Raw genomic sequence first — 16,086 nt, forward strand, 5'->3', positions numbered from 1 at the left:
TTAGGTTAGGCCTTTTTTGGACCAATTATACTATACTACCTCAGTAACTTTGAAACCGTTCATTTTAGAAGGATTATGCATAGGACCTTTTTTATTTCAAATTTAATGTAGAACATTTTTGTATAGAAGGTTGTTTATGCTAAATCGTATAGTTTTAGAAATATTTACGAAAAACGTAAAAAACTACGAATTTACTGATTTCTCCCCCCTCTCCCCCCAAACCCGACGCTCAAAATGGTGTGACTTTTTTCTGAACATTATGTGGACCATATAGAACAATTTGGTGTTGGAGGATAACTTTCACTTTGGATGTCTGGGTTTGGGTCTAGTTATACCATACTAAAAGTATGATAAGCGTAGCATGCTGGTAAATATAACTGTTAGCATAGTAACAGTCTTGGAGGAATTTTTGGTACTTGTGTCGAGATTAAATCATAACCTAGTGCCCTATTCTTCGTCTTTAAGTGCCGTCTCATAATAGGAGATTGGATATCATCATCACGATCTTTACTTTATCTACCGCTGCTCTGAATAGTTCTATTGAACTGCACTTAAACCAGTCCCTTAAATTCTTCCACCATGACACTCTCCTTCTTGCAATAATCCTTCCTCCTCTTATCTTTCCCTGTATAATCAGTATTAATAGTTTATATCATTGTCCCCTCATTACATCTCCTAGATATTGTAACTTTCTTATTTTTATCTTGTTTATAATTTCGTATTGTTTGTCCATTTCTCGCAATACTTCCGTGTTAGTTTTTTCTGTGTCCATGCTATTCTAAGCATCCTCCTGTAATGCCACATTTCAAAGGACTGTAGCTTATTTATGTGTTCCTGCTTCAATGTCCAGCTTTCAAGTCCATATTGCAGTATTGAAAACACGTAGCATCTCAAAGCTCTTACTCTCGGTTCTAATCTAAGGTCTTTGTTGCAGAGAATTGTTTTCTTTTTTACAAATTCATTTCTTGCTATTTCTATCCTAGCCCTTATTTCCGTTGTTTCATCATTATTGTCTGAAGTCCAGGTTCCTAGGTATTTGTATTTATCTACTCCTTCTATCGGTACACTTCCCAAATGTATGTTGGTTTGTATATTTGTTTTCTTTGTTATTATCATGTATTTGGTCTTTTTTATATTCATTTTTAGTCCATATTTTTCACAGAATCTGTTTATTTTGTTTAGCAGTAATTGGAGTTGTTCAGCAGAGCTTGCCATAATCACGGTGTCATCTGCATATAGATCTTTCGTTATATTATTCCTTCACTTTGAGATAGTAGTGCTTCTTCAAAAATGGCTTAACTATAATATACATTAAATAGTAAGGGAGACAATACATCCCTGCCTAACTCCTCTCCTGACTTCAATTTCTGAACTGGTTTCGTTATCTACTACAATTTGTGCTCTTTGATTCCAGCAGAAGTTTGTTATTATTTGTAAGCCCCTTTTGTCCCTGTTTTTTGTCTTTTGTCTTTAAAATTTGGACTAATTTTGCAAGGGCCTTATGTAACTTTAAATTTACTTGGTTTACATAAGACGTTAATTATTTTAAAAATTTAATTTTTAATTATTTTGAAAGTTTTAAATCCTAGAATTTTGAAAAATTTAGTGGAGTGACTGTAGGTGGCAAATAATAGTATATTGTACAACAAGAGAGAAAAAAGACATATTTCTCACGAGCGCAGAAGTTTGTTGGCACGAGGCGAGTGCCGCAAATCAAGCGAGAGAGAAATATGTCATTTTCTCTCGTGTTGTACACTGTACTTTTTTTATGGATGAGTTTTTGTCAAGAGTTCTATCTTCAAAATTAAATAATTTAGGTGCTTTTAGTATATTATATGCCTAAATTGAAATAAAATACATAATATACACATAGGTATTTAATATTCTTAATATTTATACAGTGTGTCTACGGATGGGGTGCCCAAGAGGAAAAACTTTTTTATTTTCAATTTTTGCGAAAAATGTCATTCTTCATAAAAAGTTTTGCTTGTTCTAAAAACCCATAAAATGAAATTAAATTCAAGTTTTTCACATCCTGCTTAATTTTATAGCCAATTTTATGTAAATCCCTATAAATTTTTGAACGAAGTTCGAAATTGTAACAATATATAACTTGGGAGAACAACCCTTTCGCTTCTCTGGATTATGAAGCCAGACTTTGTCGTTCTCCTTGAATCATCAAATTATTTATTAATTAAATAATTATTAATCCAATAATTTTAATAATGAAAGGACATCGCACACATCTTATGGAAAATATAATGTCACTCAAATTCAATAAAATTTATACGAATAGATTCGTTTTAAATTAACGATCAAATCTTATCATTGCGCCAACTCTTAATTATGATTAATTACGGCGCAAATTGCAATTAAAGTTTATCAAAATCATATTTTGGGAGTTCATAAAAATGTCAGATACAATCACTATTACTCAGGGTGCTATTCAAAGCAGCTTAAACCCAGCGGGTCCTAAAAGCGGATTAGTGAAACTATTTATACTTTCCTACTTCTCACCAAATATTTAATTATTACATAGGCGTTCGTTAAAAATTATCAATGGTGAGTGGTTCGCCTGTTTAAATGTTGTGGAATACTAATCAATTTTTTATTATTTATGTATGGTAAGTATACATAAAATCTGTAACTAATTTCGATTAAATAATGCACTCATTAGTGAGTGGTTCGTCTGTGTAAATGTTGTGCAATACTAATCATTTTTTATTATTTATGTATGGTAAGTATACATAAAATCTGTAACTAATTTCGATTAAATAATGCATTTCATTTCCCCACCACCATTGAGGTAAAATGCAAGGCGCGTTTTTTTTGCATGGTTTCCCCATTAGGCCTAATCCATGTTGTCATTAATTATTAAAAATATATATATAAAAAAATTGAAAACCAAGTTGTGGTATTCAAAAAGTCAACAATTACTGATTCAAATGCACGTCTCTATTAGGAGCGTCTAAGACAGAATATAATAACTGTGTTGATGGATACCTTACATTTGCGTCATGCCTTGCATACCCTAGATACCATAATAAACTTGCAACATGAGCACAGCATCCAACAGTTCGTGCACCAGTTTTGCAAGTGCAGTAGTAGCCGTCGATTGGTATATTGTCACCGTCATTTTCTAGATGGAGTGGTTGAAAAGCTATCCATAATTGATGTTTAGTCGCCTGACGAAATCTAGAGTAAACACGAACTCTAAGAAGACCCTGTTCTTCTAAAAGTGCTTGAAATGTAAAATGTTCAATGTTTTCTCTCTGTAATTTATCTTGAATGTAACTGGGTGCAAGTTTTACTTAGGTAGATTCCAATAGTCAAATCTCTAATCTGTTGTAACGACAAAATGGGAAATTCTGGTAAAATAAGTTCATCTAAATTCACCCATGCATCGTCTTGAATACGTTGTAAGTCCAAACGGTCAACTTCAATACGAGCTTTTACGACATTTTCATATGCAGCCAATTCCTGCATTGTTTCTGCCAATTCTGCAGTTGCACCTTGCATTTGAATAGGTGGAAAATATTTATTAATTAAACTGCACCCAATTTTTAAAAACATTCTAATATTAGGCACATGATGGACCGGTATTAATCCACAAAACAATTTAAAAATACTTTTTAAATGTCCATTCCGAGCTTCAACTATCCATCTTGTTTTAGTAATTAATCGCGCTTTATTAGCATCTTCAGTAGACAACTGTCTTTGTCCTCTTGGTAGAAGTGGTGGCATATGACATTCTAGGCCTAAATAATTTAATAAATGAATAGAATCACGATAGCCTCTATCTACAATTACAATATCATTTGGTTGCAGCCAGTTACGCAAGTTATTTACTTCGTCTTGTTCCTCATCTTCAAGGTGATGTTGTAAAATTGCAGCATCGTTATTTCTTGAATCAGAAAAATAGGGGCCTTGTACGTCCAAAATATATCCGTCAGGTCCGACTATTAAAACAGGTTTGATTAAATGATAACCCTTATGTAGACAGTAAGTTTGGCGAAGACTTCGAAAATTAGACGATTTGGGAATTTTGAGATAGCTTCCATCTATGTAAATAATGGCTTGAGGATTGTCAGGATTCGGATTGTACAAAGAGTTAGCAAAATATGTAACATGGGTTCTAATAAATTCTTGGCGACCAATTGCTTCTAAACCCAGATTTTCTCTAACAAATCGTTGACAAAGACTTGTACGTACTGCAGTTATTGTCAGACTAACGTTGGATCTGCTAGAATATGAGCACAAAATTTTTAATAAATCGTCACTTAAATTGTATTTTAATTTCATAAGAAATGAAATTAAATCCTTTTTAGTAATAACTCTAGTTCTATCATAAACTACGACCTCATCGCAATAAGTATAAAGATCTTGAAAATTATTTTTGCTTAAGTTTGTCAATGCTTTGAAGTCGTCCTCTTGAATACCCGTGTCTGTCTCGAAACGATTAGTAGTATTTTCAATTGCTGTCAGACGTAACGCTTGAAACTACTCTGAAACTTCTTTCGGACTTAAGTTAACATTACGCATATTACCACGCAAATTCTCTATTATATTATGATCTAGCATACTGTCATTATTTATGTGATCACTGCAACATAAAGCACCCTTTCCTACAAAAATCTCTCGTTTCATGTAGATATCTACTCTAGCTTCTAATGACAAACGTTCAAGATTTCTAGCTCTATCACATACAAAACATAAATTATTTCTTTGTAATACACACTTAAATCTACAAGCATTCACATTATCATCATTACCTTGTTCAATTTCTTCAATGATGTATCTGTAGCAGTTTATGTGAATCACAATCCCAATATCAAAATTGGCTTCCGGTAGATTGTTGTTTATGCGGCGACCCAATGCAATCTCCTGAAATCTTGGTGGAAGATTATCTAAGTTCTCAACTCGACGAAAACCTCTAGCACGAACTCGAACATCACAAATATAACACTGCATTTTCAATAATTAAAATAATTAATAGTAGAACAACAGTTCGACAAAAACTAACCATTTGGCGGAACGTAACGACCCTTTATAATAATTACTAGTTTACAATAATTACCAGATAAAGTTGACTAGTGACAAAAACTTTTGATTCTTTCTAAAGCAAACGATTTGCCTAATTTTCTTTTAATTGATCGATAATGTTAAAACACAGTAGAATGCAATTTAAGTCGTAATTAAATAGTGTTAATTAAATAAAATTCTGTTAAATTCTCATTAGTGCGTTAAATACCCTTGTTTTACGGTGCGTCACTGGAAGAGCGTGGTCATTTATGATTTACAAGGTAAGAGGTTAGTTTTACAAGGTTAGATTTACAAGTTAATAATTTTAGAAGATTTATGAACTCCCGATAATTTGGATATCTTAAAATATTTTTTCTCTCTCTAACTTATGTACCTACCCATTTGATTTCAGATTAATTTATATAAATTCCTGCTCTTATTACTGAAAATTCAGAGTTGGCGCAATGATAATAAGTGACCGTTACATTGAAACGAATCTATTTATGTAAGTTTTATTGAATTTCAGTGACATTATATTTTCCATAAGATGTGTGCGATGTCCTTTAACACAAGATAAATTCTTTATTGAACGCTTAACAATGTCGAAAAAAATGACAATTCGCAAATTATTGATCGGAGTTGACAGTTACTAAACTACATTGTGGCTTGGCAACACTAGATTATTGTTACGATTTCGAACTTAGTGCAAAAATTTATAGGGATTTACATAAAATTGGCTACACAATTAAGCAGGATTTGAAAAAATTGAATTTTATTTCGTTTTATGGGGTTTTAGAACAAGCAAAACTTTTTATCAAGAATGACATTTTTCGTTAAAATTGAAAATAAAAATTTTTTTCCTCTTGGGCACCCCAACCGTGGACACACTGTATACTTTATTTATTTAAAATTATAATTCACAGTTGAACAGTCTTAAAAGGTAATTTTTGATAAGTTTTGACAAGTTTGAATACATTTTGTTTGACAAAAATAATTGTATTTGTATTGTGCATGTTACCATGGAAATGGCGATCATATGTATGTAAACCGGTGGTGAACCCGTGAGAAAAAATATTTCTCACTGCAATGGCCGACTTTCTCACTGCCTGAGAAATTGTTCGTTTTAAATGTATGTAAGTAGTGAGATAAGTTGCACATTGTATAGCATCCATAAAAAAATACCTTATCAGTAGTCAAACAAAACTAATTAACTATAGGTATTGCAGTGTTTTTAAATCACGTACAATTCAAGCAAACAAGCAAGTTTTTAACAATAAGCGTAAATTACTGTAAATATTTGTAGATATAAAATATTAGCCTAATAAAATAAAAAAAAGTCAATATGTAAATTCGTACAGGTTAAAACAAATTTTATATTAAAGTTTAGGTGGGTACAAAAGATATTTTCAAGAAAGTATCCAAATCATACAAGGGGATCATTGTTTAAATAATTAAAAAGGGGTCATTTTTGCAAAAAAATGACTTTTTTAACTGCTGAGGTCATTCAATTACCAACGAAGGTCTATAGGATTTTTTTCTGCAAAGTTGAAGAGTAAATATTTCTCATAAGACTTACTAAATTAAATTTGACCCCCTATTTATTTAAATAATTATATATAAAACTTTAAAAACAAATTTGCAAAAAATTATTTTTAGCGTTTTAAATAAGCACTATAAAATATCTTATTTTACAGACTAAGTTGCGCTATGTTACCAGTATCAAGCAAAAAAAAATTGGTCGAAAAATATTTAATAGTTTTTGAGATATTGAATTTGTTTATTAAATTTTACTATATTTTCAATTGCAAAAACGCGGTTGTTGCCAAAGAAATATTCACCTGCTTAAGATCTCAATATTTTTATTTTTATGTATATTTTCGATAAATGTATTGATAAATTCAAATTTCAGTTAAACTCCCCCCTAAAATGGCATTTGAAAATTATTCAAATTTGTTTATAATTTGTTTTTTTAATAACGTCGCGGGGATTAAGTATTTTGAAATGCCGTTCCGATCATTGGGTTCCTGGGATTTTTTTACTAATTAACAAAATTTTTTTGTCGTTTTTTCTTTTTCTTTTTCTTCTTGGAGTTATATTACTACTTCTACTTTTAGGGTTAATTTTATTAAGAATGTCAAATCTCTGAGTTGTAAAATGTGGCTACTTACTGAGTTACAGGGTGTTTTATTTAAAAATTTAAAAATTATTGTTACCAAGTACTTTAAAACTATTTGACGTATCCTTATCATACTTGGCAGAAAGTTTGGCTATTATACACCCTATTAAATTGTGATTAATAAACGTTTCTAGCTAGTGCCAGAGACGTACGACAGGGGATAGTGAATGATTGACCCTTCCCAAATTCTACGCCACTGAGTGAATTACTATTGTAGTGAAATTTTTCGATTCTCCAATACTTTGTATGTGAATAACTTTATTGGTATTCATAAAGTCATCAGTTTGAGAGATATTGGAAGTTTAAAATGAATGAATGAATGAATCAAAATAAATATGCCGTTTCATTTTTAACGTCCAATATCTCGAAAACTAATGACTTAATCATTACCAGTAAAGAGTATATTATTTACATAGAAAGTATTGGAGAATCGAAAAATTTCGCTAAAATAGTAATTCCCTCAGTGGCGTAGAATTTGGGAAGGGTCAACCATTAACTGGCCCCTGTCGTACGCCTCTGGTGGTCGCTAGAAACTTTTATTTATCACAATTTAGTAGACTGTATAGTACCCACATTTTCTGTAAAGTATGATATGGATACGTCAAATAGTTTGAAAGTACTTGGTGAAAATAATTTTTAAATTTTTAAATAAAACACCCTGTAACTCAGTAAGTAGCCACATTTTATTTAAGTGATTTTAGACCAATCTTGATATTTTTAGGTCTAGAATCTACAACTTAGAGATTCGACATTCTTAATGAAACTTAACCCAAAAAGGGCCCGTAGTAATACAATGCCAAGAAAAAAAAAAGAAGAGGAAAAAAAGACAAAAAAAAAAGAGTGTGTGTACTTGTGTACGCACGTAACAAGTTATACTTCTTTGTCGTCATAAAAAACAGTTTTTTTTATATACCTCATACAAAATCGATAATATTTGATATAAGATGGTTATATTTTAGGTTTTAGATCATGCAGAACATTCTATAACTTTTCTTTCGTAAAATTAATAACAAAAGTTATCATAATTGAAATAACAGAAAATAATGTTGATGATATATGCCGAGAAAAATTTTTAATTTCTTTTTCAATTAGAAGGATGTAATTGCATATTAGAATATAGTTCTAATTCCAATTAACTGTTCATAATAACAATGTTCAATATTGTAAAAATAAAGCTACTTTTCTCTTGAGTGAAATTCATATTTTTTGACATACCCTATGTAACACCCATAAAAATTTACTATCTGATGGTTGAATCAGAGATTCTAGATATTGCAGAACCTTTTATGTAGAACAACTATTTTTCGTAAAATGAATAATAAAAAAGTTTTCCATATTATGGTTCCAACTTACAGGGACATACTGTATATTATGACAAAAATGTTTTTAAATCTGTAGGCAAGTCAAAAGTGTAAACTCAACCTTAATTTAACAAGAGTTATAGTCGGTTCGCTAAACTCAGACACAACTGGCTAGTATTTTTAGTAGATATTTTTTTTGTTTTTGGCCAATTTTGCGAAAACTGGCAAAATTACTAACTATTTAGTAATTATTTTCTTGCCAATTTTACAAAATTGGCAAAATTACTTACTAAATTCACTAGCCATTTGTAGTAACACTGGTGGTACTCATTATTTTCTTTTAAAATATCATACAATATATTATTTACAAAAGTATATACAAATCCCGTATAATATCCCTACTTTATAGCATTTTCAATATCTTCCGTAAGTCCAAACGGTGAGTTTAATTTTTTTTTTCAAGGCGTCCAACTTTCTTTGAAGCGAAGCTGAATTGTTCAAATATAAAAAAAACTCTCCTGCAGTGTTGTCCGTATGAGATGATATGCCAGTCTCTAATGCATCATTGTCCTCTATGTTTACTTTTTGATTTATCTGTATAGCCTACAAAAAAATTAATCCAATTTAAATTTTAGATCACAACTACACCTGATATGAATAACATTGTAACTCCACTTATAATGTTTTTCAACTATTGCTTGAATGATATCTATAAAGGACAACTTTCATTTTGATCTAAAAGCTTTTATCCTATCTTATGTACCTAAATATAAAGTTTTTTAATAAAATAACCTCATTGTAAGTGCAAATTTTGAATCACTCGGTGGAAAAAACTTTGTAACCAATGTTACAATACTATAAATTTCTATTATTGATGAATATTTTTATAAACACATTGTAACATCTATATAATTTACGAGTGAACTAACTTCCACTGTTATATCTGATGTTCACAGTGGATTACATGTTCAATTACAACAGCGGAAACCCCTTCCTGCATCAAAGGCATTAGTTTTATTATTAGATACGTCTGCTAAGGAAAAATTTCCAAAGAAGAAAAATCTTGGAAAGGAGAGACAAAGAGATCCAAGTGTTTCCAAAATTAATATTTTGAAGAAACTGAGGAACTCTGACCAAGAATACACTAGAAAAACTGTAAAATTAACGTAAATGAGAGAATTGGGACCTCGATGTAACGATAAATGTAACATTAAATGTAAATCGAAATTATATAAAAAAAGAATGACTCAATTCATTTAATAATTTTTGGGCAATAGCTGATCATTATAAACAGAGTGATTTATGTAGAGTTTGTAGAGCATACTTATGCAGATATAATCCGTCCGCTATAACTTTTCTCATACGGTATGAATCTTTTTCAATCAAACTAAATCAAAACATAAATTGAAACGAACGTCGATGTGTATATACATTTTGTATACTGTATACTATATACTACACACATCGGCATACGTTCCACTTCCTGTTTTGACTTAATTTGATTGAAAATGAATCGTACCGCATGGGAAAAGTTGCAGCGGCCGGACTATTCTCAAACAATAGAGAAAAGTTAAATGAGTCCACGTAAAACTGGTAAATATGAATATAATTTGCAGTTAGCAGAACACTGACACCAAGTTCATAAGAAACGTTTTTGGATACTTTACCAGATAATATATGGTTAACTAAGATATTCAAAAAAAGTGGCATTGCAGCTCGACTTAAATCAGAACCATTAATGCTAACAACAATGTGATACATGAAAGCGAAAAGCTGAGGAAAAGTTATAAAATATGGATTAAGCAAATTGTAGCTGGAGCATCACATGAGCTAATGGTTTATTGCATATAAGGAGACAGTCTGCAGTTCTGCTGCAAGAAGTTGCAGCTAAATAGAACATGTTCATGCAATTTTTCTGCAATTGTTATACATAACACATATTATAATTTTCTCAATAATCCAACCTTTTTAATCTAATATCTGATAACTCTACTTAAAAAATCACATTTAATTTATAAAAACAACATAACCTAAAATTTATGGTTAGGTCAAAGTGTCTGTCTATTTCATGTCAGCTTATGCAATTACTTGTACCCTGTAATCATTTTATTGCAGAAATCTAGTTGCAAGTTGCAACTGATTGCAGAAGTTCTTGCTGCAAGAACTTGTGCTATAAATTTCGCAATTACTTGCAATGTGTAAAGTGGCTATGTTCAAATGTAGGAACCAAATTTTATCAACTTATTTCTAAAACACTTACCAGTAATCATTGACAGTAATAACTGGATTCTCCGATTCTTTAGTTTTGAATAAGTGAGATCGTAAATCGTTCCGGGTTGATTGATGTTATCCACACTCTACCTCTTCGAGCGAATAGGTTTTTATCAGTAATTTTGCGATTGAAAATCGCACTCACACAGTTTGGGCTTCCACAATGACATGCAACAATCATGTTAATAAGTCCAAAAATATAATATGAAAACTATTTAAAAAGGCAGTTAAACAACCACTCTATATTTATCAATCAACGACATAACCAAACCGTTCACGGGTTCACGTCCAAACCACAGCTATGCTACAGCAGCCATATTGGATAATTTTTGACATGTCATTTGAACATCCAATCAGAACAAAGTTATAATGCGCATGCGCCCGGTCGCTAGGTTTTCCCATTTAAAAATTCACTCTCTATCGCCGGTAAAGAAGTATAACTTCAAAAATTTGTTAATTAGTGAAAAATTCCCAGGAACCCAATTATCGAAACGGCATTTTAAAATATTTAATCATCGCGACGTTATTAAAACAACAAATTATAAACAAATTTGAATTATTTTCAAATGCAATTTTAGGGGGCAGTTTAATTGAAATTTAAATTTATCAATACATTTGTCGAAAATATACATAAAAGTAAAAATACTAAAATTTAATACAGGTGAATATTTCTTTGGCAACAACCGCGTTTTTGCAATTCAAAATATAGTAACATTTAATAAACAAATTCAATATCTCAAAAAATATTAAATATTTTTCGACCAATTTTTTTTTGCTTAATACTGATAACATAGCACAACTTATCCTGTAAAATAAGATATCTTATAGTGCTTATTTAAAACGCTAAAAATAATTTTTTGCAAATTTGTTTTTAAAGTTTTATGTATAATTATTTAAATAAATAGGGGGTCAAATTTAATTTAGTAAGACTTATGTGAAAGATTTACCCTTCAACTTTACAGAAAACAATCCTATAGACCTTCATTGGTAATTGAATGACCTCAGCAGTTAAAAAAGTAATTTTTTTGCAAAAATGACCCCTTTTTAATTATTTAAACAATGATCCCCTTGTATGATTTGGATACTTACTTGAAAATATCTTTTGTACCCACCTAAACTTTGATATAAAATTTGTTTCAACCTGTACGAATTTACATTTTGATTTACATGTAGTGTAATTTTATTTTACTAGACTATATGCATTTTTAATAATTGTAGATAAAATACCTTATCAGTAGTCAAACAAAACTAATTAACTATATTTTAGGTATTTCAGTGTTTTTAAATTACGTACAATTCAAGCAACTTTATATAAATTAAAAAATTTAAAACGAAGGCCTGAACTAGTACAATGATTGTTCTGATTGTTATATCCGTTATACTTCTGGGCTATCTATATCAGAAATGGCACTACAGCTACTGGACCAGAAGAGGTGTATACCAAAAAGAGCCAGAGTTTTTCTACGGAAATTTAAAAGACGTTCTCAAAGGAAAAGTTAGTCTTAATTATCAATATAAGCTTTTGTACGATAACTTGAAATCGCAAGGGGTCAAATATGGAGGACATTACGAACTCATGAAACCATCATTCATTCCCGTTGACTTGGATATTGTGAAATCTGTTATTCAGAAAGATTTTAGCAGTTTTGTGAACCGTGGTAATTACGCAAATGAAAAAAATGATCCTTTGTCAGGGCATCTGGTGTTCCTGGAGAATGAAAAATGGAGGAAACTCAGGGCAAAGTTGACACCTACGTTTACTACAGGTAATATTCTTATCTTTCTTTACTATTGCACTCATTATTGATATTGATTAGATAAGTCTGTTTTGCAGGAACTATATCAAACCTCTCATCTACATCATCAATGCAATATAATGAAATATATTTGTGTCAACCTTGTAACATACAAACAAAATGCAATCACATTGATTTTACAGCATTCAGGATATTTTTTGGCCTTTGGTTTTTGCTTAAATATAGTGAAGCTTAATTAACATAATATATGAGCACTGCAGGCCTAGCAGACCCATGGCTTGATGTACGATTCTCTTTTATCCTCGCTTTCGTTAGCTTTCCTTTTCCAGTTGGTTATGTTAAGTCTGGTCATATCTTCTTTTACCTCATTGCTCTTGATATCTTGACTTCAGTTTTCCCCTTCTCCTTCTTTCTACCAACGCACTAGATATTATCATTTTTGGGACTCTCACTGAACTCATTCTCTGGACATGACCCAGCCATCTAATTCTTTGAGCTTGTTACTGCTAATATATTAGGTTATTGATAAAGCTCTGATAGCTCTTTATTTATTCTTCGCATTCATTTAGAGCTTCGCGATACGATACAATATTGATACTCTTTAAGTATTGAGTATTGTCTTGGTTATGCCAATGAAGTATCGCATCGTGTATCGATATCGGCAATACTTTCTTATAAAAATATCGTATTGGTATTGATTTCGATACAATACTCGATAGAATATCGACAAAAGGATTAAATTAATAAAAAACACGATTCTTTATTCATTTATCACTCTTTCTATCAAAAAATCTCTTAAAATATACAAGAAACAGGATAAATTACATTGTAACCTCACAAATATTATTCTTTAAAGAGCTCTTCATCCATCAGTTCACACACATGAGTTCTTTGATACTTTTATCTTTTAAAAAGTATCTTTAATTCGTTTGTACCAGCGCTGCTTCAGAAAAAATCCGCTCGACTGGTACGGACGTCACTTGGACACACAAAATATTTCTAGCCAACCAAGATAAAATGGTGAAAACACTAGATACTATATGATTTCCACCATAATAATTTTTTTCTCGATATCGATATAATCCAAATATCGAGGCAATACTAAAGATTTTGCTCAGCACATTTCGCTTCTAAGCTAATAGCATTTCTTGCAAAATACAACATTTGACAACGACACTAATTTGATAAAATTAGTTTTTCGATTTAATTGTGGCTTATTCCCCAATCAAAATAGTTAATTATAAAAATGCCACAAGGAAATAACTTCAGAACAACATGCATAAGTTATGATTGGTCTTATTACGGTTTTACAGATTCTTAACTTTGCTTCTCGAGAAAAGCTTAATTAGTGTAAATAAATTTTATGTAACTTCAGTATTTTGATATCTCGGGTGTTCTCATATCAAGACTGTGAATATTGTTGCTTTTATTATATGTATAAGCTTTTTATGTTAAAGCTTATCAAATGTTGTTTCAAAGTATATACAAAACATAATGCATACCCTGATTCGTGTCCATGCATCTCTGGGCCAGCACATTCAAACCGAAAAAAGTTTCTCTTGTGGCTGTAACATTTTAAAATGCTAAATTGTGTTTCACTAATTTTATAATATGTAAGAATTTTAACAACTCTGCTGGATTCGAGGAATTTGAAAAGTTTAAATATCTAGGAACAATTATAAAATGAAAACCAAATATAGAAGAAGAACTACAAAATATAATCCGTCTAGAAAGTATCCGGAATTTTATATTTTTCCTAATTTTAATAGATTTTTTTTTTGTAACATTTTAAGACAAAAATAATGCATCAAGTAGGTTGTGCCGATAGTAGGTTATAGACAAAATCGCATGACAACACCATCTGTCAAATATTGTTGTTTGTAAACATACTTAAGATTTGTGAAATAATGTCGCAAGTAGAAAAAAGAAAAGTGGTGGAATATTTGTATAGAAAGGGTGTCCGAAACGTTAAAAAATTAGTGCAATTGACTGAACTCGGAAAAAGTGCAGTGTATGAGACAATAAAGAGGATAAAAAATGGCATAGATATGAGACATAGACCAGTTTCGGGTAGACCGCGTAAGATTCGCGGAAACAATTTGGCAACAATTCCGTGGCCAGCAGCATCTCCAGATCTTAGCCCCATTGAAAACATATGGGGATTGATGAAAATTGAAGTGGAACGAGCAGCGCCACGAGATAAAGAAGGTTTGATTCGGTCAGTTTTCCAGGCCTGGAACACCATTACCGAAAATTAGGGCCTTGACCTAGTTTGGATACCTGGACGTTTAGTTAAGTGTTTAGATTTAAATGGAGGTTGTATAAGTAAATGACATGAATTATTTGTTGAAATTTTATATTTCAAGTGAAAGAAATAAATACCGTAAAATTATAATTTTGCTTTCTTTTTTCCGGATACTTTCTAGACGGACTATAGTACATTAAGTAGGTTATTAAGAAATAAATTCATGTCAAGAATGGCCAAATTAAGAACAAACAGAACGGTTATTAGGCCTAAGGTAATTTATGCAGTCAGAAATATGGACATTAAATAAAATGCAACAAGAAACGTTGCAGATGTGGGAAATAAAAGTACTTAGGAAAATAGTTGAAAGAAAAAGGGAGAACGGCGTTTGAATTAAAAGTACAAATTATTGAAGATCTGAGAGAGCTACATGGGGAGTCCAGAGTGCTAGGAGTAATAAGCACCCAACGACTAAGATGACCAGGACACATACAGAGGATGTTAGAGGGTGGCCTACCAAAAATATTACTGTCAAATTCAGAGAAGAGGTCGACATACAACAAGGTGGAAAATAGAACAAGGTGGAAAATGGATGTAGAAGATGATCTAAAAAGAACTTCACAATTTGGAGGATGAAAGCAATGGACATAAACGGATGGAGGAGAATGCTCTAATTATTCTTATAACAACTCTTCTATGCATTATTTCCAAAAATGTTTTAATTGTGTGAACTATTAAAACTATTATTATTGTGATTTGAGCAAGTTGTTGTATTTCACTGTTACGCTAGGGAAATAAGGCAAAAATATGCCATGTTCGTTACACTTGAGCAGCCAGGTTGCAAATAGGTTTTTTGGGTACTATATACCTAATACGTTATAAATCCAAAAATGCCCGTCACAGTTCGGACGAGTATTTTAGTTATTAACAAATTAGTGTCAATAATGTCAGTTTTTTCGTTTAAATCGCCACAGGTAAAAACACGGTAATTAAATATCTTATTTATAGTATCCTTCTTTTAGTAGATGAGCAAAGGTTAAAAATGGCAGTTTTTCAATTTTGGTCCGATCATTTTTTGCTTCGTAAATTTCAAAATAAAACTAAAATTTCGAAAATAAAAAAATTGCTATAACTTTTGCGAAAATGGCCTTTAGACTTTCATATTGCATGAAAAATTGAGTCAAACAGTCCATATAATGCACCAAAAATTTTAAGACGATTCGTCAATTAGTTTAAATTTTATTTAATTTGTTTATCCGAAAGAGCTTTTTTTTGAAATGTTATTGTTCAGAAAATAAGAATGATATAGCAGTT

At 31.1% G+C, this 16,086-nt stretch overlaps 1 protein-coding gene across 1 annotated transcript in view; it reads left to right on the forward strand.

Annotated features, from left to right (window-relative positions):
- The window catches only part of LOC126885720 (cytochrome P450 6a2-like), a 44,344-nt gene that overhangs the window by 16,360 nt on the left and 11,898 nt on the right, over positions 1–16,086 (forward strand). Inside the window, exon 2 of the mRNA XM_050652488.1 lies at positions 12,038–12,536. Within this exon, the coding sequence (XP_050508445.1) occupies positions 12,122–12,536 (415 nt within the window). The 5' untranslated portion in view covers positions 12,038–12,121. The remainder of the gene's footprint in view (positions 1–12,037; positions 12,537–16,086) is intronic.

The sequence above is a fragment of the Diabrotica virgifera genome, chromosome 1 (assembly GCF_917563875.1).
Source record: "Diabrotica virgifera virgifera chromosome 1, PGI_DIABVI_V3a".
In the NCBI taxonomy this organism is placed as follows: Eukaryota; Metazoa; Arthropoda; class Insecta; order Coleoptera; family Chrysomelidae; genus Diabrotica; species Diabrotica virgifera.